The 24,825-nt window shown below is 38.0% G+C and overlaps 2 protein-coding genes across 3 annotated transcripts; one reads left to right on the forward strand and one right to left on the reverse strand.

Moving 5' to 3' along the window:
* The first annotated feature begins 565 nt into the window (after positions 1-565).
* On the forward strand, positions 566-6,121 carry taf11 (TATA-box binding protein associated factor 11). The gene is made up of 5 exons (XM_005801735.3): positions 566-1,112; positions 3,092-3,231; positions 3,326-3,413; positions 3,500-3,596; positions 3,699-6,121. The coding sequence occupies exons 1-5, from the start codon at positions 942-944 to the stop codon at positions 3,827-3,829; spliced, it is 627 nt and encodes a 208-aa protein (XP_005801792.1). The 5' UTR covers positions 566-941; the 3' UTR covers positions 3,830-6,121.
* On the reverse strand, positions 4,563-23,935 carry uhrf1bp1 (UHRF1 binding protein 1). 2 transcript variants are annotated; one of them, XM_014469769.2, is made up of 21 exons: positions 23,716-23,935; positions 20,819-20,981; positions 19,382-19,420; positions 19,088-19,179; positions 18,824-19,013; positions 17,791-17,931; positions 17,512-17,682; positions 16,997-17,177; positions 16,746-16,832; positions 15,335-15,499; positions 14,917-15,062; positions 13,919-14,060; positions 12,875-13,068; positions 11,098-12,299; positions 10,068-10,240; positions 9,845-9,984; positions 9,225-9,375; positions 8,457-8,722; positions 8,238-8,346; positions 8,022-8,113; positions 4,563-7,365 (listed from the first exon to the last, which is right to left on the reverse strand). In XM_014469769.2, the coding sequence occupies exons 1-21, from the start codon at positions 23,757-23,759 to the stop codon at positions 7,249-7,251; spliced, it is 4,005 nt and encodes a 1,334-aa protein (XP_014325255.1). In that variant the 5' UTR covers positions 23,760-23,935; the 3' UTR covers positions 4,563-7,248. The 2 variants fall into 2 exon arrangements, with proteins under 2 accessions (XP_014325255.1, XP_023189085.1); XM_023333317.1 differs by having other exon boundaries at positions 8,220-8,346.
* Between the last annotated feature and the right edge of the window lie 890 nt (positions 23,936-24,825).

Raw genomic sequence — 24,825 nt, forward strand, 5'->3', positions numbered from 1 at the left:
ACTATTGCTAAGTGTTTTGTTGTTTATTTTTTTCAAAAAGTTACTCAAGTTAATGTAACTGAGTAAATGTAACTAGATACTACCCAGCGTTGTTTACATGCATTTTATTTTCTTTTGTGGTAAGTTTGCCCTTACTGTACAGTCTGTTATGTGTCTCTTGCAGTCTGTTATTTTCTTACATTTTATACCTCAGTTTGAATACATTCTGCCATTCACCTGTAAATTGCTCCTGGTACTTCTAAATTTCCCCACCGTGGGACAATAAATAATATTTCTATTGTATTCTATTGTATTCTAATAACACAGAGAAATGTCATTTTCACGATGAAGAGATTCATGAAAATGTTATGCTGGTTTTGTATGAAGTATACCTACCGAGAGGGGGAAAAAGGGTGTTTATTTAAGTTTTGGTGGGAGCTTTTGAATTCCAAAAGCAAAACGTATTTCTACACACAAATACTCCCTATATTTATTTTTGTTCATTAATGGAGAAAGAAAAAGTGACACTCCAATCCGCGTGGTGGCGGTAATGCACCCAGTGCGTAGTTCTTAAACACTATTTCACTGAAAATAAAGCTAAGAGGAAGAGCATTAGCAGGAGGCAGCTGAGAACTTGTACAATCTTGCTACAGTTTTTACTTTTAATGCGGTCGTTATTTCACAACTGATTTAACAAATTGTGTTTTTTTTGCATCAAAGCAGCGTTTTTCTTTAGTCAAGTGTTAGCATCAGCTATCTAACGACACCGTGTGTTCGACAGCTAACGGTTAGCTCATTTACTAGCTTTTAAGCAAATGTTTCCCAGATCAAGTTCTGTTTGAGCGTTTTTACCTTAAATACAACAAGCTACCGGTTCAGTTTTCCTGAACCTTTACCTCCTCTGTATCAGTGTAGACTGTTAGACGGTAAAGAGCAGCTGGGTTGGAAGAATCTGAGGAGTTATGGCGGACCCTGCTCGGATAAAAACAGAAGGTTCATTTAAAAAAGAGGGCTTTATCAAAGAGGAGAATCCGAAGACAGAACATGAACCTGTTCCGGAGACTTCTGCAGAGACCTCTGCAGATGACAGCAAAGAGCCGTCTACGCAGGATCATCTCAAAGATTTGAAGACTGTAAGTTAATTCGCTTTTAAATAAAGTTTCTAAAACGTCAACAAGTCAAGTAGCAGTAAAGCATACTTTACATAGTGATGAACCAAAGTGATTTTAATTAGACAGGAAAGGTGCGGAGATAAATTGAGAGGTTTAGGTCGAATCCCACATAAAAGAGGCAAATATAAAAACAGATAAATATATATCTGCCACTTCTATCTGAGAATCGTATGAGATTTACGCCTACCACATTTAGTGCCAATAATTGTTTTAAAACAAATCTCAAGTTTTATCCTCAGGAAACATATTTTTGAAAAGATACGGGATGGTATGAACAAAGGAGATTTCTTGCATCAAAATGGAAGGGGCTGTATTCTCAAAGGTTCTCAGAGTTCTGTCCGAAAGCTCCTTGCTTATCCTAAAATTTTCTACTAAGAAATCCTAGCATAAGAGTGATTTAGCTAGCTGCTGAAAGCGACTCTGAGCAAAGAGATGAGAGAAATTCTGTGTTAGTGAGGAGCTGTGGTTGACCCCGTTGCTAGGTGTGACCCCATCTGTGACTAAATGCTCCCACTAACTAATTAAGTAAAAATTAACTGATACTTGAATCTTGATTGGTTTAAAAGGTGTCGGTGATGAAACTAAGCAAAATAGTCACACAGCTTTAACATGTTCAAATGTACCAAAGTACATGTTCGTTGTTTATGTTTTGTCACATTTTCTCGCCATGCGTGTGGTGATATTAATGTGGCCATTGAGATGTCAACAACTTACTGACTGTCTGCTTGTACACCTACAGCCTAAGGTGCTTTGTGAATAACTTTGAAATTATTGAGGCAAAATTCTGAGACAAATCTTAGAATCCAAGAAATTCTAAGAATTTTCCTAAAATGATAAGAAGCTATTTTTAGTGTCAGGATTAATTTCTCAGTTCTCTAACATAGCACTCCTCTTATCTGAAAAATTCTTGCCAAAGAGTCCTACTTTAAGAGTGATTTGGTCAACTGCGGAGGAGACTACAGACATTGAGATGTGGTGGACTCAGTCGCTATGGTGTCGCTGTCTTCCAAGGATTCTGATTGGTTCTTCTTCTACTTATTGGTTAATCGTGGTTGGCAAACAACTTAATGGAGCATTACTGCCACCAAATGGTGAGGAGTATGAACCAAACATTGCCAAAAAAATAAAATCACATATTATACAATGACACTTTTAAAAAATAAAATATGACCTGTTGGCTTTTACTTCTTGAAGTAGATCAACAAGCTCTAATTTTGACTGTGATTGGTTGATACATGAAACAAAAAAAGAACAAATACTCCCCCAGTAATTATTTGATAGAAATGTACCAACCATAAAATCTAGACTGGATTAAGAAAAGTGTCATGATGATGTACTTATGCAAAATTGAACGACTCACCACACAATATCAACATGTTCGATATTGGTTTGATGTTCCTACAGAACAGGGGGGTCAATATGTATTTTTTCTGTAAGTGGATTCACTACTGCATGTTTAGTAAAAGCATCTACCGTATATGATGATGAAAACCTGATGGTCTGAAACTTCTTTAAAAAGACATGCAGGGCTCCTCATCAGGAGGGGAAACTGAGGGTTTCATATGATGTGTTCACTTCTGTAAACATGTTAAGTGAGACAGGCTCAGACTGGTTGAGGACAGCCGAGCAGTCATATGGATAGGGTCAAATAAATGATCTGACCGAGTTAACTTTATAAAAAAGGAAGTTGTTACAAATATCACTGGAGATTAAACCCAAAGGTTATAGAAGTTCACATAGATGACTTTGGAGAAATCGACTTCATGACAACACAAAACTACAAAATTTGTTCTGTTTTGAATATTTTTGAGTTAACCATAAATAAGAGTCAAGTGCCTGCATTGCAGTGGAAATTGGTTTTAAAAGTAAAGTGCAGAAATTTGGATTACAATATACAGAAAATATTATTTAATACCTTTGTAATATTGTATACTCTGAAGGAAACTGAAACGGCGGCAGCAGCAGACGATGAGGAAGAGGGAACCTCCGGTCAGCCTTCCTCTAAGCGACTCAAGGTGGAGCCAGAAAAGAAAAAAGAGAAGCGCCACAAGGTCGACGAGGATGAAATACAAAAGATGCAGTAAGGCTGTCACAGAAGATCACTTCTCTCTTTACAAACTTCACCGAAAGTGTCCTTTTTGATCCATCTTTGCCCTCTTTCCTGCATTATTTAGGGTTTTGGTGTCATCGTTTTCTGAAGAGCAGCTCAATCGCTATGAGATGTACAGACGTTCCGCCTTCCCAAAGGCTGCCATTAAGAGGGTGAGCTGGTTATTAAAACTGACACTTTTATTTCAAAACTACAAACCGGACTTTCTTATGGCTGCTTTATGATTTCCATATTTTAGCTAATCCAGTCTATAACCGGGTCATCAGTTTCCCAGAATGTGGTTATTGCCATGTCTGGTATCGCCAAGGTTTTTGTCGGGGAGATTGTTGAGGAAGGTGAGAGGATGGTTTACCAAACAATCCTAAAGCACACACTAGTTTTTTTTTGTTTTTTTTTAAATAGACTATGTAGATATCAATATTATTTTTCTTTTCCAGCTCTGGATGTTTGCGAGAAATGGGGAGACACGCCACCACTTCAGCCTAAACACCTGAGGGAAGCAGTTAGGAGGCTGAAGAGTCGAGATCAGATTCCCAACTCCAAATACAAGCACATCTTGTTTCACTGAGCCACTCCAGCTGCGGGATGAACGAGGACGTTGGTGATATTTAAAACCGCTGTGGGAAAATCTCTGACTCATCCAGAGGCTGCTCACAATTATTGATGGAGCTCGGTATCTGTAAATGTACATTGCTGGAAGGCTCTATGTATTAAGTTAAATACTCGTTGAAACATGTAAATATAAGTTTTATATCTTTTTCTTTTTACTACTCTTTGGTTAATATGTGGGTGGTAAGTTCAGCTGCCGGCAAATCTATTTGCAGCCCTTTAACTTTTTCGCATTGTCATGTTACAAGCGCAAACTGAAATTGAGTTATATTTCTAATTTTATTAATTTGTGATCAACACTTAGGAGGTAATTGTCAAATGAAAATAAAATAATTTTTTTAACAAAGTTGGATGTGTGCATACATTTGAAGCATGGACTTTGACTAGGCCATTCTTAAACAAGAATATGCTTTAATCGAAACCGAGAGTATCAAACTCCAGTCCTCCTGTCTTTACATTTTTAGATGAGGGCTTGGTGCAAGTGTGCCCATAGCATGATACTGCCATCCCCATGTTTCACCGTGAGGATTGTGAGTTCAGGATGATGTACAGTGTTAATTGTCCTCCATGTTTTTGCTTATGGTTTTATTTTGGTTGCAACAAAACAAACTGCCTTTTATAAAGCTGAATTGAAACACACCTGTACATGAGAGCAGCAGGTACTGCGAGAAAAGACAAATTCACATCAAAAATGTTTTTAGTAATTTATTTAGTCTCATTCTCTCATTGGTTCACAGAACCAGTTTTACATTAGTCTTAATGGAGTGATGAGTACCATAAAGCCATTATACTTGTACACAAATGACAAAAACCATACTGTCCAGTTTTTCTGCACCACTTTAAACATTTCCACAATGACTCATATGCATTCTTTTTGAAGTGACTCACATCAAAAGGAGTGTGAGTTCCTGTGAATTGACTTCACCAGTGCAAGTAATTCACAAGGCATAAATTTCACACAAAAAAACCCAAAAAAATCACTTCAGCACATGCATCCTGGGTTGAGAAAACGCCTGTAACTCTACTTTTCTGCTTCTCTTTGCATGGCACAGTGAGTGAGTTACATTGTCATAAAAACCACTGGCCTGCTGTGGACTGCAAAGGAAGTCTAGTGTAACAGTTTTAGTGGGAATTTGACTTAAAAGCTCCAGTTTTTCATTAAAACAGAGATGCTACTTAATACTAAGGTTTCACAGAGGAACTACAGGAAACTTCAAAGCTACATGTTGCATCCAGCATAGAACATATTTGTCCATTAAGGCCATGCAGAAACTAAAACGGCAAACGGTAATAAAAAGATCACATGTATTGAGGTAAATGGGCAGAATATCTGCTTTAGTACACCAATATATTGAGGATTATTCTGGAGTCTGCATGCAGCTGAGTGTAGAATACAAATTTCTGATACATAGCCATCTCAAAAAATGTACACTGAAAAATATGTAGCATTTCCTTTCTTCGACAGGTTTCATGTAAAATTAGTGTCTTCCTATTGTTTAGATGGACAACAGTGGTCTTTAGAGAAGCAGATCTGTCTGCTGTACAGCTGAATCTTAAAATATCATTGAAAAGTTCCTTTATTTCAGTAACTCAGTTCAAAAACTGAAAGTCGCATAGATATATCAAGAGTATGTTTCTGTTGATTTTGATGATACAGAAATAATATCGTACGACTGATCCAAGGCCATTTTTTCAGATGAAAATGCTTTTTTTCATTTAATTTGAAATCCAAGCTGCTTAAAGTTCAATTTTGTCAGTCTTACTTTGGGTTTTTATTAAACCCAAAGTCAGAGCAGCTGTCTATTATGACATTTTGGAGTGTTTTGGTCTTCTCTCTTTTTAGATATTCTTTTCACTTTCTAAAGTGGATTGCTGAAATAAAGTTTTAAATAATATTCTACTGTGTGGAGAGGTGCAACTTCCAGTGTAATTTGGCTAAAATACTTTAAACAGAAACTAGAGTGACACGTTTCTGCCACCAGAGGTCTCCCAGGTACCTTTACACAGCTACAAATTGGAGCCAAAAGATAAAAAATAGGACTTTTACTTAAACAAAGTCCCTGATTCAACAAAACAACAAATGTTGGCTTCTTTTTCCTAAATCTATCCACTTTCAGATTCATTTCTGAACAAGATTTTCTGCAGGACATAATATTGGCAACAAATCCAGATCAAAAGAGCGACTATTCCAGTTATTTAATCTTTCAAGCCATCAGTACCACTTTTTAAAATATTGTTCTAAAATAAGAAATAAAAAAACACTGAAAAATGACAAATAAATATAGTCAAGTAAAATAACACAAAGACATCTAAGTCCACCAACGTAGCACATGGTTTGTCAGTTGTTTCTTGGCAAGCTACAAAGTTATGTTAAGGAGACACAATCACAAACCTCTCCAGAACAGATGATTAAACTCTGAACAGTTTTCTCCAAATGTGAGGAAGGGACAGACTGTAAGGCATGCTGTCTTCAGTAGATCTTCACCCTCAGAGGACATTAGTCATCACAGTATAAAAGAAATACTTCAAATAAAATAAAATAACACTAGGGAATAATCCAACCTGCTCCGTGAAAAGAAAGAGAGCTTGATATGAGTGTGTACTCTACCCACTGGTGATACTCTGAAAAAAAGGTGGAAACTGAGATGCTTTAAGCTTTCCATGAAAGAAGTGGAAGCTTGCTGTTATAAATAAAGTGCATTTTTTTCACCTACCTTTCACAAAACTGTTTAAATTGACACTTCAAAATAAAATAAAACATGATTTTTTTTTGTGCTATTTTACACCAAACAAAAGTTAACGACACAAATCCAGCACTAAAACTGTCAATAAAAAAATGTGCTACATTTTTTTTCTATTGAATTAGCACTGCTAATTGAGCATGCAGTGTAAAAGAAGGGACTGATGGACTAGCAGCTGTCTGGCAGTGTCTGTGCAACAATTCCATAATGCACAATAATAAGTGGAAAAATTTAAAGCTTGATCATGTTGCATGCTTTGTTTTACACTAAAACCACACATTGACTTCCCATCACCCTGATTTGTTTGAGATAAAAACCAGAGTAAATCTATTAAGCGTATCAGGAATGAATATCTAAACTGCCAGAAATAAAAAAGAACCATTGTGTACCTAAAAATTAACTCAACAGGCTCTGGCTTTCTAGTAACAGCTACAGGGGGTTTGTTTGTAATCTCCCAGACTGTGTGAGCCAGTTGGAGGTGATATGAAGCCACGGTTTGGATCCACCGCCCGTTTTCCTGGATTTATCTTTAGAGATGATTTAATTGAGCTCTGCTCTATTCTCAGCATCAAGTCTGAGACATCCAGTCGCCGTTCTTCAGCAGCCCCAGAGGTTAGAGATCAGCGTCTAAAGAGGATTAAAACGTAAAGGTGGGGTCGTACTTTCTTACTTCCTGTAGGAGGCGCTCTCTTTCAGTCAGGGCCTGTGTGAGGGCAGCCTGAGTGTCCCAGAGTTGGCTCTCCAGTGTTCGACTCTGCAAAAGCAACATTATGCTAGTTAAATAATAGCTGGTATTTTGACACAAAGTTGGACAGTATGTGGATTTAAATGTAACAGGTGTGATAATAAAACCATTAATGACTTCCACATGAGCACACAAACTTTTTCAAATGTAAAAAAAGACAGAGTAGAAGTAGAAGAAAAGTTTGAATGTATTTGAACATTTTTCCATTGTGTGGAAAAAATCTAAAAGTCGTTACGCCCTGTGAAATGCCCACATATTTTAATTTAATACAGAATTCCCTTTGAAGCATTGATTTTATTTTAATTTGCATCACTATAAAATAGGATAAACCTGTGTCATAGGCTGGCTGATAGGCTTGTCTAACACCAGTAAAACAAAATGACAGATCAAACAGTGGCCATGTGCTCAATGTTTTGGTGAATATTTCTGCAAGGGATGAGAAATCTATCTTTTAATAATCAGCTCTTCTATAGGAAACAGCTTCTTCAACAGAATTTCAGTCAATTTTACAGAGCGTGTAAACATAATCCAAATCAGTTTGTAAGTAGCATCACCTAAATACAGAAATGTAAAGCTACTTCTATTTTATTGAGATAAAATCAATAAGAGCTTTTTTCTCCAATTTTTCTCTAGTAAACCATTAAAAATGATTTTTTCCTCCTTACCTTACTTTGCTGTTGGACCGAGTTGGCACCATTAAAAGTGTCAAACCCGGCAGCAGGAACACCTGCTAAGGGTTTAGTGTTTGCACCCTCAGCTGAAATTAGAAAAAGATAATGAGTTTTCTATTCATCTTTCTGTGAAGGTGTGACTGCAGATGCATATTGTGTTCTTTGTGCTTTTCAGATTATTATTTAATAAACCTCTGCTGTTTTCTCCACCTTTGATTCTCATAATCCCATCATCGCTTCGCTGGAGCAGCAGCTGATCTATAATGAATTTGGCAGGGACAGGTTGGGGAGCAGTGGGGTAGATTCTGGGACCATCGTCCTAAAGAAAACATATCTTAAACCATTAACCTATATACTAACGCTGGATACAAAAAGTTGTGATGTTTCTTTTGAGGAATAAAAATTTGTAGATTAGGATCATTGACTTACCTTTAAAATTACAGTGACGTTGGACAAGTGTAATCTTATTGGCTGACCATCTACACTGAACTCATCTTCAAGGAAAGGGCCGATGTTGGTTACTGTTGAGGCTAAAAACTCTGCCTGGCAGTCCTGAAGTCTCACATCCAGAAAACCCAGTGACTCATCCAGAGCAGAACGCAGAGCTGCAGATGGGCCCATTTCCGCCCGCAACAAGAGCGCCGGAGAGTTTCTGCAACCCTGCCTGTCCTGCATCTGAGGCGGTTCACCTGCAGCTGCACAAACAAAGATGAGGATAATTTATCTGTAGCCTGTTTATACAAGAAAACATGAGCAACATTCTAGTTTATTCAAGGTTAACTGCATCCTATTCACCATAACGCTGCATGAGATCATGAACTTTTTTTTTGACTAGAATAAAAATGCTAAAATAGAAGAAAATCCAAATGTCTTATCAGTTATCTTTAACACTCATAGCATAATTTAAATCCAAATGTGGCCTGATATTAAGTGTTGTGACACACATATCAATTAATCTTGGAAGACTCACAAACTATTCAAATTAGAATATTAGCAAACAGAGAAATAATAATAATAATAATAATAATAATAATAATAATAAAACGCATAAAAAAAGAATAAGGTTGATCTTTTCACTGGGTTTTTGTTTCCGTGTTCAAAAATAAAGGATATTAGGAGGCAACTTAAAAGAAAATTTTAATGAAAGTCTTTAACATTTAAATGACAAATTTTATGCATCATTTTAATTCAGGTTACCTTGTACGAGACCAGCCAGGATGTCTGATTGTCGGACGTTTCCCAGCTGCACTGGGGTTAAATTCTGTGCTTGAACAGCAACTATTTGGTCTTCTCCCTGTACCTCCATGGTACACGCTGTCCCACTCAAGATCAGAAGCAACACTGAGGACTATAATTCACCTCATTAGAAGTCATATTATACGCTTAAACATTTAGATTTGCTTATTCTTTTTTCAGAATTTTGAAGTACAGTGCCTGTGAAAACTTCACATAACAACTCAGCCTGAGCATTGATGTCATAAATGTTGTAATTTTGCAAAAATGATTTATTTGAACGGTTCGTTTTTCCAGTATGCAAAGATAATACCACAACTTCAGCAGTTCTTACAAACTGGACAAACAAACTGGATTTCCTTTTGAGGATTTTTCACAAAGTCAAAATTTTGTAGAAAAGCTCAGACGCACTATATTGCCAAAAGCATTAAATCAACCTTGTGGAAGGCCTTAATATCACCAGTTCATATGTGAGTGAAGGAAGACCGAGTATACACACACACAGCTCAAGTGGCAAGTTATATGTTAGCCACGAGTTCTTTCTGGAACAATCAATATGTTTCTAAGTGGTGACAGTAACTCACCAAATCCTGAGAGACGTCATCAGTGCTTTGAGAGAGAGAACTGCTGAGATCAGCTGACGATCCCCCCTCTGTCCCTGGGGCGGGGCTTCCACGGCTGCCTGCAGGTGTGTTGTTCAGACGCAAAGACTCCACACCTGATTCTGGAAACATAATGCAATCGTAAACTAGACGTCCTGTGTATCACTCAGGTAAAATGATCAGGAAACTTGGCAGTATTAGATACCCGAGTCCATGAGAACAACAAAATTGTCACTGAAATCACTATCGATAGACAGGTTTTCATCAGGGAGGCTGCCGTCCAAGATGGCACTATCAAAGGACTGCTGGGAGTGCGAATGCTTCAAGGATTGGTGATGCAGATTAGGGGAGGACTCTTCTGAACGCGGATTCAGTTCCCTGAGAACACACGCATGTTAAATTAAACTGAGATCAAAAATTTCCATTCCAATGCTAAATATCTTTTGAAGAACAATTTTGTTTACAGAGACATAATCCATTTTATTTGTGCTTTCAGTGATGTGTTTTTTTTATTTCCATTTTATTTACCGTTTTGTTTGTTGTATCTTTTGGATATTTAAAATATGTTCCTGTTCCAGTGTTAAGTATTGTTTACAATGTTTATTGGTCTTTGAGAGGGTGAACTTGCATTATTATGCCATTACCAATATTTTACTTGAAATATTGTTTTCAAAACAACAATATTAATGTTTATTAAAATAATTACTGGGACAATTTATCACCCAGCAAAATTTGTTATCGTGTCAGGTAGGTGAACAATGACAACGCAGAGCTAGAGCTACAATTGAATAATTCAGATAAATTTATTCATGCATCAGTACAGGCCAATCAATCTGCAGACCAAAATCCAACTGAGAATCCAAAAATGCAGATTCACAGAAGCTCTCCATCAAATCTGACTGAACTTAAGATATTTTAAAAGAGGAATGGGCCAACATTTCCCTGCACATACAGATAAACACAGATAAACCCTTAGAGACCACAAGGGTTTGCACAGCTGGCAAATCTGAAGACAAAATGCACAATATACTTCCAAGAATTTGATTTGTGAAAAAAATTATTTGAAAGCCTTGAACATTCCTTTGGCTTCATATTTATTGCAAAATTTCTAACAAAAACATTTCAAATAAAATACATTAAAGTTAGCGGTTATGACTATCCATGTGAAATATTCAAGGGGTATAAATACTCGAGGAAGATGCTGTGGGTTTCAATAACATAAACTGAGGACTCACCTGGGCTGAGCACTGAACAGTTTACTCATGCCTGAGCCTCGGCTCAGCATGCTGAAGGCATCTTTCGTTATGGAGAAAGCCCCTTTGGTTAGATCCAGTGAGGCACTGATGGCGTCTTTAGTGGCATCCTTGGTGACGCTGATTGCACTCGTCAGCTCCCCCTCCAGGCTGAAGGTGGATGATTCGCGAGAAATCACTGGGGAGGGTCCGAGTGAGAGAGGAGGTGAGAGACCGGGCGTCTCCTCCTCCGTTCCCAGTCCGTTCTCCTTCACCTCCTCCTGCTCCTCCTCTACGGCCTCGTAAGCCTGCTCCACCATGCCATCTTGGTCCTCCTGATCGGCCGCGGCCGTGTTGACGGAGGAGACGCCGTTTTCCAAACCACTGTCCTCCAGGATGTCGTTGTCAGAGTGATGAGTCGGAGAAATGTCGGAGTCTGTCATGCTGGGGCTGTCTGTTTCCGGAGTCTGGGGAAGCTCTTCCTCTGGGGCAGCGGTGGCAGGGGGCAACAGCAGACCCACTTCCACTGCGTCCACCAGAAGAGCAAGACAAACCGTAGGTGGTTTGGATTTCCGGCCGGCAGTTTGTTTATTACCTTGCAGATCCCGGCTCAGCTCTGCCCCCAGTCGAACCATGGCATCCTTCATCCTCAGCAGGGCAACGTACTGGTAGTGATTGAGCCACACCTTTAGTGGGGTGATGGTGTGTGCCAGGAAGTGGATAGAAGCAAAGGAGGCGTCATCCTGCTGAGGACCGGAGGGGGAAGACCACGAATCACTCTTAAAGGCAGACGGCTGGCACATCCACACCGACATGGCGAACGGCTCAACAAACGGTTGAGTTTTGCCTTTGGGGAATCGCCGAGCTCCATCGAAACCAAGCGTAACGCGGGACAAACTGAGAGACCAGATATCCTGGGATCGCAGCTGCTTCCTGTCCAGAGGCTGCGGCTCGGTTTCTTGAGCGTGCCGAAGGAAAGTGGAAGGAACGGGGTGGAAGACACTCGGTTCTCTGGGGTAAGGACAAGGTGGCGTCGACTGGAAGAAAGGGCAGCTGGTAAATTTTTCACACATGCTGCTGAGGTCAGCGGTGGAGCCATGAGGGCAGTTGTGAGTGTTGCTGAAAACCATTTGGGGGACAATAACAGAGAGTGACTGTGGGCGTTCGGGATGGTCCAGTATTGAGGAATCCAGAGGTATAATCAGCTATGAAAAGACAAAAAACATTCACAGCTTTAAATACTTATACAGACTGAACCCTATAGAAAGCAGAAAAATAAAGGGATTGTTCACTATTTTTCACAGAAAAATTCAAGCATTTTTAAGGTAAGTTTTCAAACATTTCCAGCACCACACTTTGGAGAAAAAACAATACAAATGAACCAAAGAAGGCAGTTTCAATTCACCATTTTATGATATTATTTTTTAATGTTATTAGTATTGTACTAAATTCTACATCCTACACCAGGGAAAAGATAAACTGAAATATAACAGAAAGCTATGTTTTGAAAAATGTTCCTGCAAAGTTTTCTGGCATTTAGCAAATAGATATAATTTTGGCAATTCTAATTAACCTAAAACAAGGAAGGTTTGGTCTGATTTAACTCCAGACAGTGAGAAAAAAAATGTGTATGTGTCTTTTTAAATATGTGGTTTCAACTGTAAATAACACTTTACAAATCAAACGTTGGATTGAACTTTATTACAAAACTACGCTGTTTGAATATCAAGCACGTTCAACGAGAGCATCCGTACAAATCCTGAAAATGTTAAGTGTCTACCTTGAGGTGAGCTGCGTCCACGCGGATGTCTACATGCTCGTCAGCCTTTTTACTGTCTTGCAAATGGTAGAATGCTTTGACCTGGTCCAGGGTCTGCAGAAGACCCCTGGAGAACAGATTGATCCACAGCAAGCTGGCTGCATCCACACACAGCTGCAGGCTGTTCAACTGGACATACAGATTTGAAGTGGGGACTGGGAGAAAAATAAAAATTATGAACATTCTGGTAAGAGAGAAAGTAAGAACATACTGGCTGGCAAAGGTTTACACATCTCTATTAAAACGCCAGGTTTTTATGACTTTTCCCACCTCCAATACAATTTTTTAAAAAACATACATAGTGACAAAAACAAAACATTCTTTAAAAATAGCTGCGATAAGCTACAATTTCACTCACTGTGACTAAAACCCTTGTTCCATCAGATGAAAGCAAAACCAGATCATGATGCCCTGACCACTATGTTTCACCACCACCATGGAGTTGCTAAATTTTGGAATTGTGGCAAAAATTTCATTCAGTTTCACCAGACCAGGACACATTCTCCCCTGAGGTTTTGAAATAAAACTACGAATGGATGTTTTGTTTTTCGATTTTTTCCCAAGTTTACTTCTTAATCAGTGGATACACATATCAAAGCCGATTATTATCACATGTGCAACACAACCTGCACTTGACAAAAACTGCAACTTCTTCAGTGTTTGTGGTTGAGTCTTCAAAAACAAGTTTTCATCTTTTTTTTTTAATGAGTTGTTGAGAATATGTAATTTAATAGCAATATAATTGTATTGAAGTCTACTGAGGCCTAAAATGAGACTAAGCTTTTTAATGATCTTCAGAAACCTTATAATGATAGGGTCAGAACTTACCTGATGATAAAAAAAACTATTGAGATTACAAATCAAAAGGTTTATCAAAATGCAAATCAAATAACAAAAGAACACAAATAATTTTCACCAAATTTTACTGAAATCAGTTAAACAATCATTTTAATCAGTAAATGCAGTAAAATATCAATGTAAAGTGAAAAGGGGCCATGCAGGTACCTGGTAAATTGGAGTTGTCAGGGAAGTAATACTCTGTGAACTGCAGATGAACTGCTGGGACGTTATCTGGCAGACGCTGAGCTTTCCGGTTGCAAGATATTAAAGAATGAGTCTTCTTGTTGTGACGGCCCCTTGTAGACACCTAAGTGAACGACGATTAAGTCGTTAACTGACATATTGTTAAACCTGAAATTTATTTGCTCATAGATCAGAGAGCAGAAATGAGAAATCATTCAATTGGCGAATAAAAACAGAAAACAGAGTAAAGATCAAAGAGTTCCTTTTAGAAACTAAAAAAAAGGTGGGAACCAGGCGTTCCCCCCGGGTATTGCTTGCTTTTATCAGATGGGGAACCAAAACTTTCTTGCAACTAAAATTACCTTTGACATTCTCATTAGTGATGGAGTCACGGCTGAAAATGCAGAAGCGGGCAGACTGCGTCATTTATCGTGGTGGTCAGGGGTTTTGTCATTTACAGGTGCCTCGGCAACCAAATGAGGGTATTTTTCAGAGTCACTTTCTAGTGATGCCGTTAGGAAATGAAAACAATTGCCATGCTGTCCTTTAAGCTCCCCTGAGTGTTTTCACTAATTTTCCATTGAATTGCAAAGTTCACCAGTAAGACTGCTCTATAGGGAGTTTTGCTCTCTGTGTGCACACTGTCAGTTAAAAAGCCTTGAAAGCTGCTGATTGAGCAAAGCTTATATTCTGCAAGTGATGAGCACACCGCTGGTAGGAAACAGACTGGAAAGGCAATGATTAGTACAACTTTTTTCCCTTGAAAAAAAAAAAGAAGCAACTTTTTAACTCATCTCAGTCATTTGAAGAGAAAACAATGTTGAAGCACAAATGTTACTCTAGCATTGATTCAGTCATTTTATGAAGCTGGTATGAACATCAGCGTGTGTTGAACTGTTTTACTCCATCTACAGAGATTTCTGACTCCATTAAATGTCTGCATGCAGTGTACATGGAGTCAGTTTGAGATAAAAACTTGCCTGGTGAATGTCCACATCATCCATCCTGATCACCACGCAGCTAGATCGCAACCTCTTCAGGATTGAATTTAAAGAAGCGGTTATTGAGTTCCTGCTGGCTGCCTGCTCTTTGTCAGACGGGTTCGTCTTGGGGCTAGTCTGTCCATCTAAGGTTTGCAGATGAGAAGGAGAGACGTATTTGGGGATATGGATGAGTTGAAATTAGCTTAAAAGCTGTTATAATACCAACTTCAGTTGAAATGAGGAAATTAAATCAGATCATTTGATGAAATGATGTAAAATAGTCAAACCCTACCAAAAATATGTCCTGAAAGACACATTTTCTGAAAAACCTTTTGCCACTCGTCCATTCCTCAAATTTTTTTGCATTTATTACATATAAAAAGAAAATATATTTGGAATCATTTTGAGGTTTTACCCTTGGCAGTCTTTGCAGGAGAATCTTTGGCCGGCCCCTCAGAGTACGGCCCTGGAAAACCACAGGCCTCGGCTCTTCTATGGTACTCCTGCAGCAGTTTTCCCGCCCACTGAGCCTGCGCCTCCATGGCTCCGCTGTAGCGTTCCCAGTGTCGGCACCCGTCAGCTGAGCAAAAAATCAACAGCCAGGAGCAGCTGTGATTCAGCCATCATTCGAAACTCAAACAGACAGTTGTGCCTGCTTGGACACAAATATCCTATGGAGCTTAGATAAATACCAAGGGTTACGAGGGGGTAAAGGATGGATGGATTTGGGAGATGACTGGTGCCTGTCTCCAGCAGTCACTCGGTGGAGGAGCGCTACACCCTGAACAGGTCGCCAGGCCTCCCTAAGCTTTATCGTTAATGTTTCCAGTTCACACTGTCTTCCAGCGATCAGAGAGAGGGTCTCTGATTTGACTTAAGAATCATTTTTGTAGACTTATTTTGAAGTCAGTTAGTGCAAGGTGTACCAGATGGTTTTTAATTTCTACAGACAAGTCAAGCACGATCATTCTTTTTCTACTTACAGTCTTAAATATAAACATTTATCCATTTATCCAGGAGATCAGAGTTTATGGTAGAGCTGTGTTTTGGAAGTTTCCCTAACACTGTTTAAGTTGTTTTACATGTTTTCATGGGACAAAGGAACTTTCTTTTTGTAGAATGGTAAGCTTCGAACGGTCTTGAAACTCTCCTCAGATCAAACATTATGGAATAGGTTTTAGACTGGAAATGGTGCAAACTGTTGATATAAACAGTCATGACACTAGCTGACTTGCAGCAAGTGACCTTCACTTTTGAAACAAAAAGGATGTAAAGTTTATCTTTTATTAAAAAAAAATTTTTTTTGTCATGTTACGACCAACAACACTGAGTTTGCATGCCATAGATTTTTCTTAGTGAACGTTTCAAGAGATACAAATACTTTATACGTACTTGTTTTCTAACTCTGTTTTTCTTTACCTGGCATTAGTTTGTAATTTTGTGAATACTGGAAATATCTAATGCATATCTCTTTGTTACTTTTGGGAATGTACAATTGTCACAATGTGGGTATTTTTTTTGTCCATCTAAAACATTTAAAAATGAAAGAGCAAATGCTTTTGGCTTTAACTGTAGCAATTAGAACTTTGTTTAACTCAACCTAATAAGATTGGAGGGCAGCTCTACTGTTTATTGCATCAAATATTCCACTGAGGATTATAACACTGGGCACACTTTCCGACGCCATTAGTCTGCATGAACAGTGAAGCTCCCAGCAGCCAGTCTTGTGTAACTAGTCTTGTGGTTACACAGAGGGCATCACACAGCCTCAGGGGGGAGGCAGCAGTTAAAACGCAGTCAGAAAAAGAACCAGTCATTCCTCTCACCAGGTCTGTGAATGGGATAGTAGTCAAAGCCCAGCTTTCGAAAGGTTAGCTGCATTGCACCCTGCAGGCCCGGCGGGGGAGGCTCATCTGTGTGGCATCACATAAGAGTTGTTAAAAACAAGCTTGACATAAATTACCCACCAAATAATTAACGAAGTGTAATATCTTTAGTAATGACATTAAACACAACCTGCATTTTCCAGAGAAATAAAGCGACATGAATAGTATATGCAAATGTACTGCCTTCTAACCTTCATCCACTGAAGAACTGTCATTGCATATGTGTAAGTCCAAGCGTGATATGAAGGTGTGGTAGGACGACTCCTTGACATCATAAAGCTCAAAGTACTGACTGATGGTGTTGGGGGTGCCGGTGGAGGAAGGCGGGTGTTCAGTCCAAAGGCTGTGGATCACAGGCGAGGGAGGAGCTGTCTAAAAACAACACAAAAAAAATTCAGGATTTGTCAGAATAAATCAAATTGTGCAAATAAATAAATATCATTCCTGGAGAACATGCATCTTTAATAATTCTTGACTTCCTTTTGATCTACAATGACATACTCTGATAATAATGTCACCAGATTTTGAGGAATTGAATAAGGAGTCAGAATTGGGCAATGCCTAGGTTTAAATGACTCAAAAAATATTTATCTAAAGTCTGATAGGTTCTTACTGTACTGTCCTTACAGTAGGTGTTTTCTGTCATACTGACCAAATTGTAAAAATACACAAAAAAAATAGAATAAAAATAAAAAAACAGGTAAACCTGTAAGGATTCAGCAGTCATGCTCTTCCTCTGCTGGGCTGACTTCTCCATGGCCTCACTCAGAGATTTGGCATAATGAATGATGGCTTTGAGCTGAGAGTCTGTCAGTACCCACAACAGGTCATCCAGAATAAAAAGCAGCTTGGACGCCAGCACGTTACAGTCCTTTATCTAGAAATAAATATGAAGTCAAAGACTTATGACAAAGCAATGGGTATTTATCTCAAATCCTTCCACGTGTGACAAGCAAGTGCATGTGCATTAAAAATCCAGCCCTACTCTGCGTTTTAGAGCAATGCGAATGCGTCCCTGGTTGGTGATGAGACGTAATGGAGTGCTGCCGAGGTCCTGGTCGTCACTCTCAATGGCGTCTGCCTCAATTCGCAGTGTTTGCCAGTTAATTTCTTTAAATGTCAACACCTGAAAAAAATAATTCAATCAAATTTCACGTTATGATCAGGACAGCAAAAGATCACAAAATGGGCAATAAATGACTCACTGCCCAGAGTGGTACAGCCTACAGGATGTTATAAACACATCTCTCACTTGCCAAACAAGTTTTTGATTGCTTGTTTGCAGCTGCATTGTATACAATATAAACACTGTCAGTAATCCGTATTGCTGACCACAGCAGCAGGTTAATTATGCTAAAACTGGCATAATTAACCTGATCTTCATTAGCCTTCAGTTTGGTGCTATATTAAATTTACTTTGTTGCAGTCGATCATGTCTAATTCGAAGTCTAAAATATGTGAACTAGTCAGCAGATTGTTTTATCAAACAAGGATTCTTTAGAACATCATTTCAGATTCTGGAAATCTTTATTGCATTTGTGGCAACAAATACAATAAACAGAGCTACTTTTAGCAGTAGGACCACCTTAAATTGAGACAATGATGAAAAGCAAAATATAAAGAGTAAGTAATGACAGATTTTTTGAAACAGTTTGCAATTTGTGAAAACATGCAAACAATGAAAAGAGATTCTTAGTTTTCTCAGCTATTGCTAAACTCTTCATCAATCCAAAAACAAAAACAACAGATTAATATATTTTAAGTATTCAAACATCACAGTTTTTTTGTTTATCAAAATGGGCCTATAAGAACCCTACAGTAGGAAAGAAGGGACACATACAGTGATTTACAAGGGTTCACTGTTCATCCGGCAGCTAACAAAATCATGTGACCTGGTTAAATGATTTACTGCAGATTTAATAAGAACATGTGGCTTCAGTGACAGAAATTTAGTTGGCTGTGGTATGGCCGTCAGTGTAGAGAGCAGAAAGAGGAAGGCCTGCAGCATAGCAATCTACCTCTCCTCTCTTGGGGTCAGTGATGCGGGTGTAGCGAAGGTCACTGCGCTGCCACTTGGGGTTGAGGCTGTTGCCCTGCAGCTGCCACAGCTCAAAGGAGGCGTGGAAGGCACGAGCCTGAACCTTGATGGTAATGGAGTTGATCCGGACAGACATGCCCTCTACCACTTTCTCCGCAAAGCCGTACTCGCTGAAAATGCATACATGACAGGTAAAATAGTTCTCAATTTGAGACACTTCAGCTCAGGATTTTAGACGGCTTACCTCTGTCCTGCTGTTATGGCAATAGGAGAAGGGCCGTTAGGTGGACGGGGCTCCTCACATGTCCTCATCTCAACCTCAACTTTGTCCAAGAACTACACAAAACATTGAGACAGCACACAATTTGTGCTAGTCCAGAAGTAATCTAACATTTTTAATGACGTCACAATGATGAAATTTGCAGCAGTAAAGTGCAGAAACAAATGCTACAGTCATAACAGAGTTAAGTTATATTTTAACGTAAGAAAAAATAAAAGGCAGCTTCACTCCAAATAAGGATTTCATCATCATCCTTACCAGGCAGATGGGACTTGTTTTCAACTTTGTCCATTGTATCTGAAAAGACAATAGTGTGTCACTCAAGAAGACGTCACACAGTGATGTGCACAACTGGACACAAAGGCTTAGTGAGCAGAGAGGTACAGAACAGTCCAAATTTACCACAGAAAATCTGAAGCGTAAAACATTTTTACTCTCCTATCCTGCTCTGATCTGAGTAACTAGTACTACACTTAGTATGATGGACCACTAGGTGAATGATAGAAACTTTACTTTGATTGGTTCAGACGGATTATCAAAAGGTCATATATAGATTTTTGTTTAAACTGTTCATTAAATGCATCAAAACTTTAAATTATCACCATTTCTGTCTATAAACCCAACAAACAGTATAACCTCACTTTGTTTTGAGTTTATCCCAAATCTAATGAAGGCTATAAACTTTTACGGTTATGCATTGAAGGAGAAATGTAATGTTTTCAATTTCTTTTGAATTTGAAACTATGAAAATTATCAAGAAATCTGCAGAACATGCATTAGAAATTAACAGATTAAACATGTAATAAAAATCTCACAAAAGAGAATCTCTAAGTAGAACACACAAAAAAATGCAATTTTAAATCATTCATTTGAAATTATAAGCCTGTCCTGAGCTCATAATATTTATGCACCGCATTTACCTAAATGTATATCTTGAAAAGGGTTTATTATATATTCCAGGCTTTAACAAAAATAATTTCCCCCCCAACCAGATAATTAAAATTATTTTAAATAATACTAAGGAACACATTTATCTTGTAAGAGTATTCCACAGCTAAGGTGCTACATTCTAAAGCATAATGTCAACAGCAGAGAAAATAACAATCAAAACTGCAGTAGTCCATTTCAATTTTTTGCTTTTTAAATATAGTAAATAAATATGGCATCAGTAAACAACTCTAAAACTAAAAGGTTAAAGTAAAACAAAACTCTACAGAGATAATTGTTTGTGTCCAACATTAAGGATAAATCTTTGCTCAACTTTAGGAGTATAGAATCTTGACATGCAGGATTACTGAAATGGTTTTTGAAACATAAAGCAGTCGGCCTGTCAGCTATGCGAACACCAGCCACTATATCTCAGAATCACAGTAGCCTCTAGCCTTTAGTGTGCCTGTGAATCACAACTGGCCTGTCCATTATCAGCAACCAGTCCAAATATCTGGGGCCAGAACATTCAAAGCAGAGTCGCTAGTAGTTTTAATCTTTATGAATCTGCCACTACTCATTTCATCAAGTGCATAGAGTAAAAAAAGAAAAGGATCTGCATTATTAGTGAAGAGAATTGTTGTTTTTGCTTTGAAACTGAACTGTGGCACAGTAACAAAGTGATGCACTTTTTTTAAAAAAAAAGGAATCTGACCACCATGTTAGATAAGCTTCACAACCAGGCTGGATGAGTCAATAAGGACGTACCCTAATGGCGGCCTTATTGCAGTAGACCCGTGTGACGGCCAACCAGGTCGGCAGGTCCAGCATGTTCTGAAGAACCTCTTCATCTAGCTCCAGGTTGGACAAGTGTCCCTCCCCCTTCAGTGTGCTCAGGTTGATCTTGTCCGGGGACAGGTTCTTGGTGAACCTTGGTGGAAACAAAAACATGTAAGACAACATTTTGGCCTATATAGGAAGGATGTTGCCAAACTATTCAGCAAGAGAACAATGTGAAAATTCCATATCAGATGCAAAATCAGAAAAGTCAGCAAACCTTTCAGTCACTATGTTCGCAAAGCTGATAGACATTCCCCAAGGACTTGCAGGTCTTATTGCAGCAAAATGTGGTTTGTGGTAAACGCTGACTTAGGGGGGGAAGAATACAGTATGTCTCCACAAAACACTTTTCAGATTTTATTTTTGTATTTTGTGTTAGTGTATCACAGGGGTCTCTAACTCCAGTTCTCAGTTTTTATATGTACCTGGTCAAACACTGCTGATTCAAATAGCTGAAATACCTCCTCAAAAAGTTGTCAATTTGTCATAAAAGGGACATTCCTAAAACATGCTGATTACCTGCGTTTGAAGACTGACTGATTTTGTCACATAAAAACCAAAGACAATACATTTAAGTTTTAGAGTAAAACACAAACAAATGTAGAGACGTGCTATGAATACTTTAAGGCATTGTAAAATACATGACTAAACAAAGCTATCTCAAATATCTGTAAAATTCCTAAAATAAAGCTAACAGACAGGAAATACAGGAAAGCTATGGTTTCAACTTTAAATTCTGAATATTTAAATGGCAAGACTCGTGTTTTGGCATTTTTCTTGACTGAAACATAGCTCTTGGTACAGACTTCAATGCAAGATCATTTTATCTTGCTTAAATTGTCCTTTTGTGTGGAACAGTAAAAAAAACAAACTATTATTAATTGCATACAAACTCTGTTTAGTTCCCATGGAACATTCCAAGGGATGTTGATTTTTCACAAGCCTTAAATGATGACATGAACTGACATAACAATGTAGTTTTTTTTTACATCATAAGCACTTGGATTAGCAGTTTGGTAGTAAGCTTTTTTTTTTTTTTTTAACTCAGATTAGATCACAGGTCATAATGAAGCTATTATTTATTGACTAAGTAATGCCTTCTGCTAGATGAGATTACAAAGGATTAATGGCTGGAAACGTTCAGGAAGTCAAAAGGGAGAAAGGAGTCTTTGTATATACTTTGCCAAAAAAGAGCAACGATTGAATTAAACTAAGACCAATACAGCTCATAAAAAAAAGAAGAAAAAAAACAGAACTAGGTAAATATGAAAAACAAATAAAAAACAAACAAACTTTGTTTGACAATATAAATATATTTGCTTTTCTTCCTTCTGCTATATATGTTCTTTATCTTTCACAGAATAACCTGCTTAAATTGAACACTGACTGAAACAAAAAGCTGGAGCAGAATAAAAGTTAAATACAAAAGCCTCTGTCCTCCATCTGCTGTGGCCTTTTACATGTGAAAGAACCATGACAAATTGATTAATTACCACCGGCTGGTAAAATATGCAAAAACTAGAGCTAAAAGGGGAACACTATCACACCATGGTAACACTTTTTTTCTCCTGAAAGTCAGGTGGAGAAAAAATCTGCTCCTGAACGCAAAAACTCAGAAGAGATTAATTTTAAAACCCTTGTTCATGAGTTAAACTAACCTGCATGATTTGGTTGTTCCCTTCTTTACTCACATCTGATTTTAATTGGCAGGTGATTAGCGCGCTTCAGCAGGGTTTAAAGACAAGCTGTTGGACTTCTCATTCTTATGAACTTGGAATGTTTGGGTCTGATACATCTTTCATATTTCTAAATGCCATTTTTCACTTAATCTTGAGAGTAATCATTCTTTTTAGAAATAAACCATGTATTTATGGCACTTTTTTTTTTACAACAATCAGGCATAAAATATGCCACAAAAATACAACATGATGGAAAAATTAGACCCCGACATAGTAGAGTAGAAAATAATTCTATCAATTGTACATAATGCAGAATTCAAAACTCCCTACTGAATACTCATGCCACTACACAACAGGTAACTAATATGGGGTGCAACTGACATCTTTGTTTTCCTGAGCACTGGTGCTGCTCCCAATACAAAAACACCCTGGATGAAGAGCCACACCAACTCTGAAACCAGTTGTGCCTGCATGTGACAGCATGAACACATCTATAACGTGCAGTAGGGTGAGTAATGGAGGACCATGGTTGGGGAAACATTGCATTGGAGTACAAACTAAAGAAAATGTTGATGGCTAATACTTCTCATCAGATTTAATCTTATTTGGACCAGAAATCACAAAATACAAGCTGATGTAAGTCAGTGCTCTGACACGTTTCTATGGTATGAATCTGAACTAATTTTAGCAGACCACCTAACTAGAAACTATCTGTAGAGTTGCATGAATAATTTTTCTGAAGCAGATTATTCCTAGGAAATTACTCCCCAGTGTAACTGGCATGTACTACATATAGGTCGATTTATCACAAGCAGCTGAGATGATAAAACCAATTATTTTTGACATTTTTAGGTTAAGAAATTAAAGGTCGATACATAAAACATGGCAACATAAAGCTGACGAGAATAAATAGATATGTGTGGGAAAGTGCTGCTCTCCTGCAGGTTGAGGCGTCTGCTGCGTGACCCCGTTAAGTCGTGCCACTGTTTTTTTTTAATGCTGCTGTTTATTAAATGGGTATTGTGAGCTAAAAAAGTAACCAGCCTAGCTGGTTACGTTCGGTGTTTTATAAGCACAACGGCAATGACGATTCAATCATTCATCGCCCAGATGGGCTAACTGGCTAACAGAAAACCAAACACTTACCTTGACAAATGTTTCAGAATCTGCTTTTTAATAATCCCCGCCATTTCTGCTGCTAGTGTCTATGACGAGCAACGTCTGTGGCTTTTCTAACCGGACAGGCATACATTAGCTGTCAGTTACTTCCATAATGAACATGGCGATAACTGTGCATCTTGTTAGCGGCTGTTACCTCTTCGCTAAACACTGGACTGTAGCTAAACCCCAATCTCACGCGCACGCGAGTCCACGTACACGTAGCTCAAGTGATGAAAAAAAGAACAAAACAAAAACATCAACAGTTACGACACGATGCTGCCACCTCCCGGTTGCGCATTGTAGATGCATTTACCATTCATAAAATGAAACTTGCTTGTGCTGTACACACGTTTTGTTGTTTAAATATTATTTTCTGTCTGCTGAGTCTGTTGTGTCATTTTGACGTCAAATGAATACACAGTGAACACCATTGTTCCTTTTCTAACATGTATATTATCTATTCTCAGTCTCATTTTCATAACTATTATATTGAAAAATATAAATAGGTTTGTTTTGCCTAAAATATGCTATATTTTTTGCTTGTATTTTTCATTTTAATATTTTCAGTACCAGAGTTTTATATCTTTACATTGTTGTCCATCTTACCACATGATTTGAAATATTAAATCAAGCATCACTTACAGTTACAGTTCTCAGCCTTGTTAAATCAATGCTGCTAATCTTATTTTAATACAATATTTTGGTACTCTACCTAACCTTGCCAACATGTCATCCAAATATGTTAGAATTTCATCTAAAAGTTAAATTACTTAAATTATTCAAGTCAAAATACAGTTGACATTAGTTATATATTTTAAACTTGTACTTCTGTTACTTTTAATGCTGATGGCTTCTCATCATTTCATTTTTTGCTAAATCAGGATGCTAAACAGATCAACTAATAAAGAATTGCCATTTAATGATTTTAATTAAAAAACAAATGTTCCACACAATGAACTGTTTTATGCGTTCTCTTTCAGACTATTAAAGACACCTAACTTTGTCAGTTTCCTGGAGGAACCAGTTCTTTATATTCCACATAATACAGAGTGAAAATGTCACAACTTACAAGTAAAAAAAATAATGATATAAATT

Source organism: Xiphophorus maculatus, chromosome 1 (assembly GCF_002775205.1).
Source record: "Xiphophorus maculatus strain JP 163 A chromosome 1, X_maculatus-5.0-male, whole genome shotgun sequence".
In the NCBI taxonomy this organism is placed as follows: Eukaryota; Metazoa; Chordata; class Actinopteri; order Cyprinodontiformes; family Poeciliidae; genus Xiphophorus; species Xiphophorus maculatus.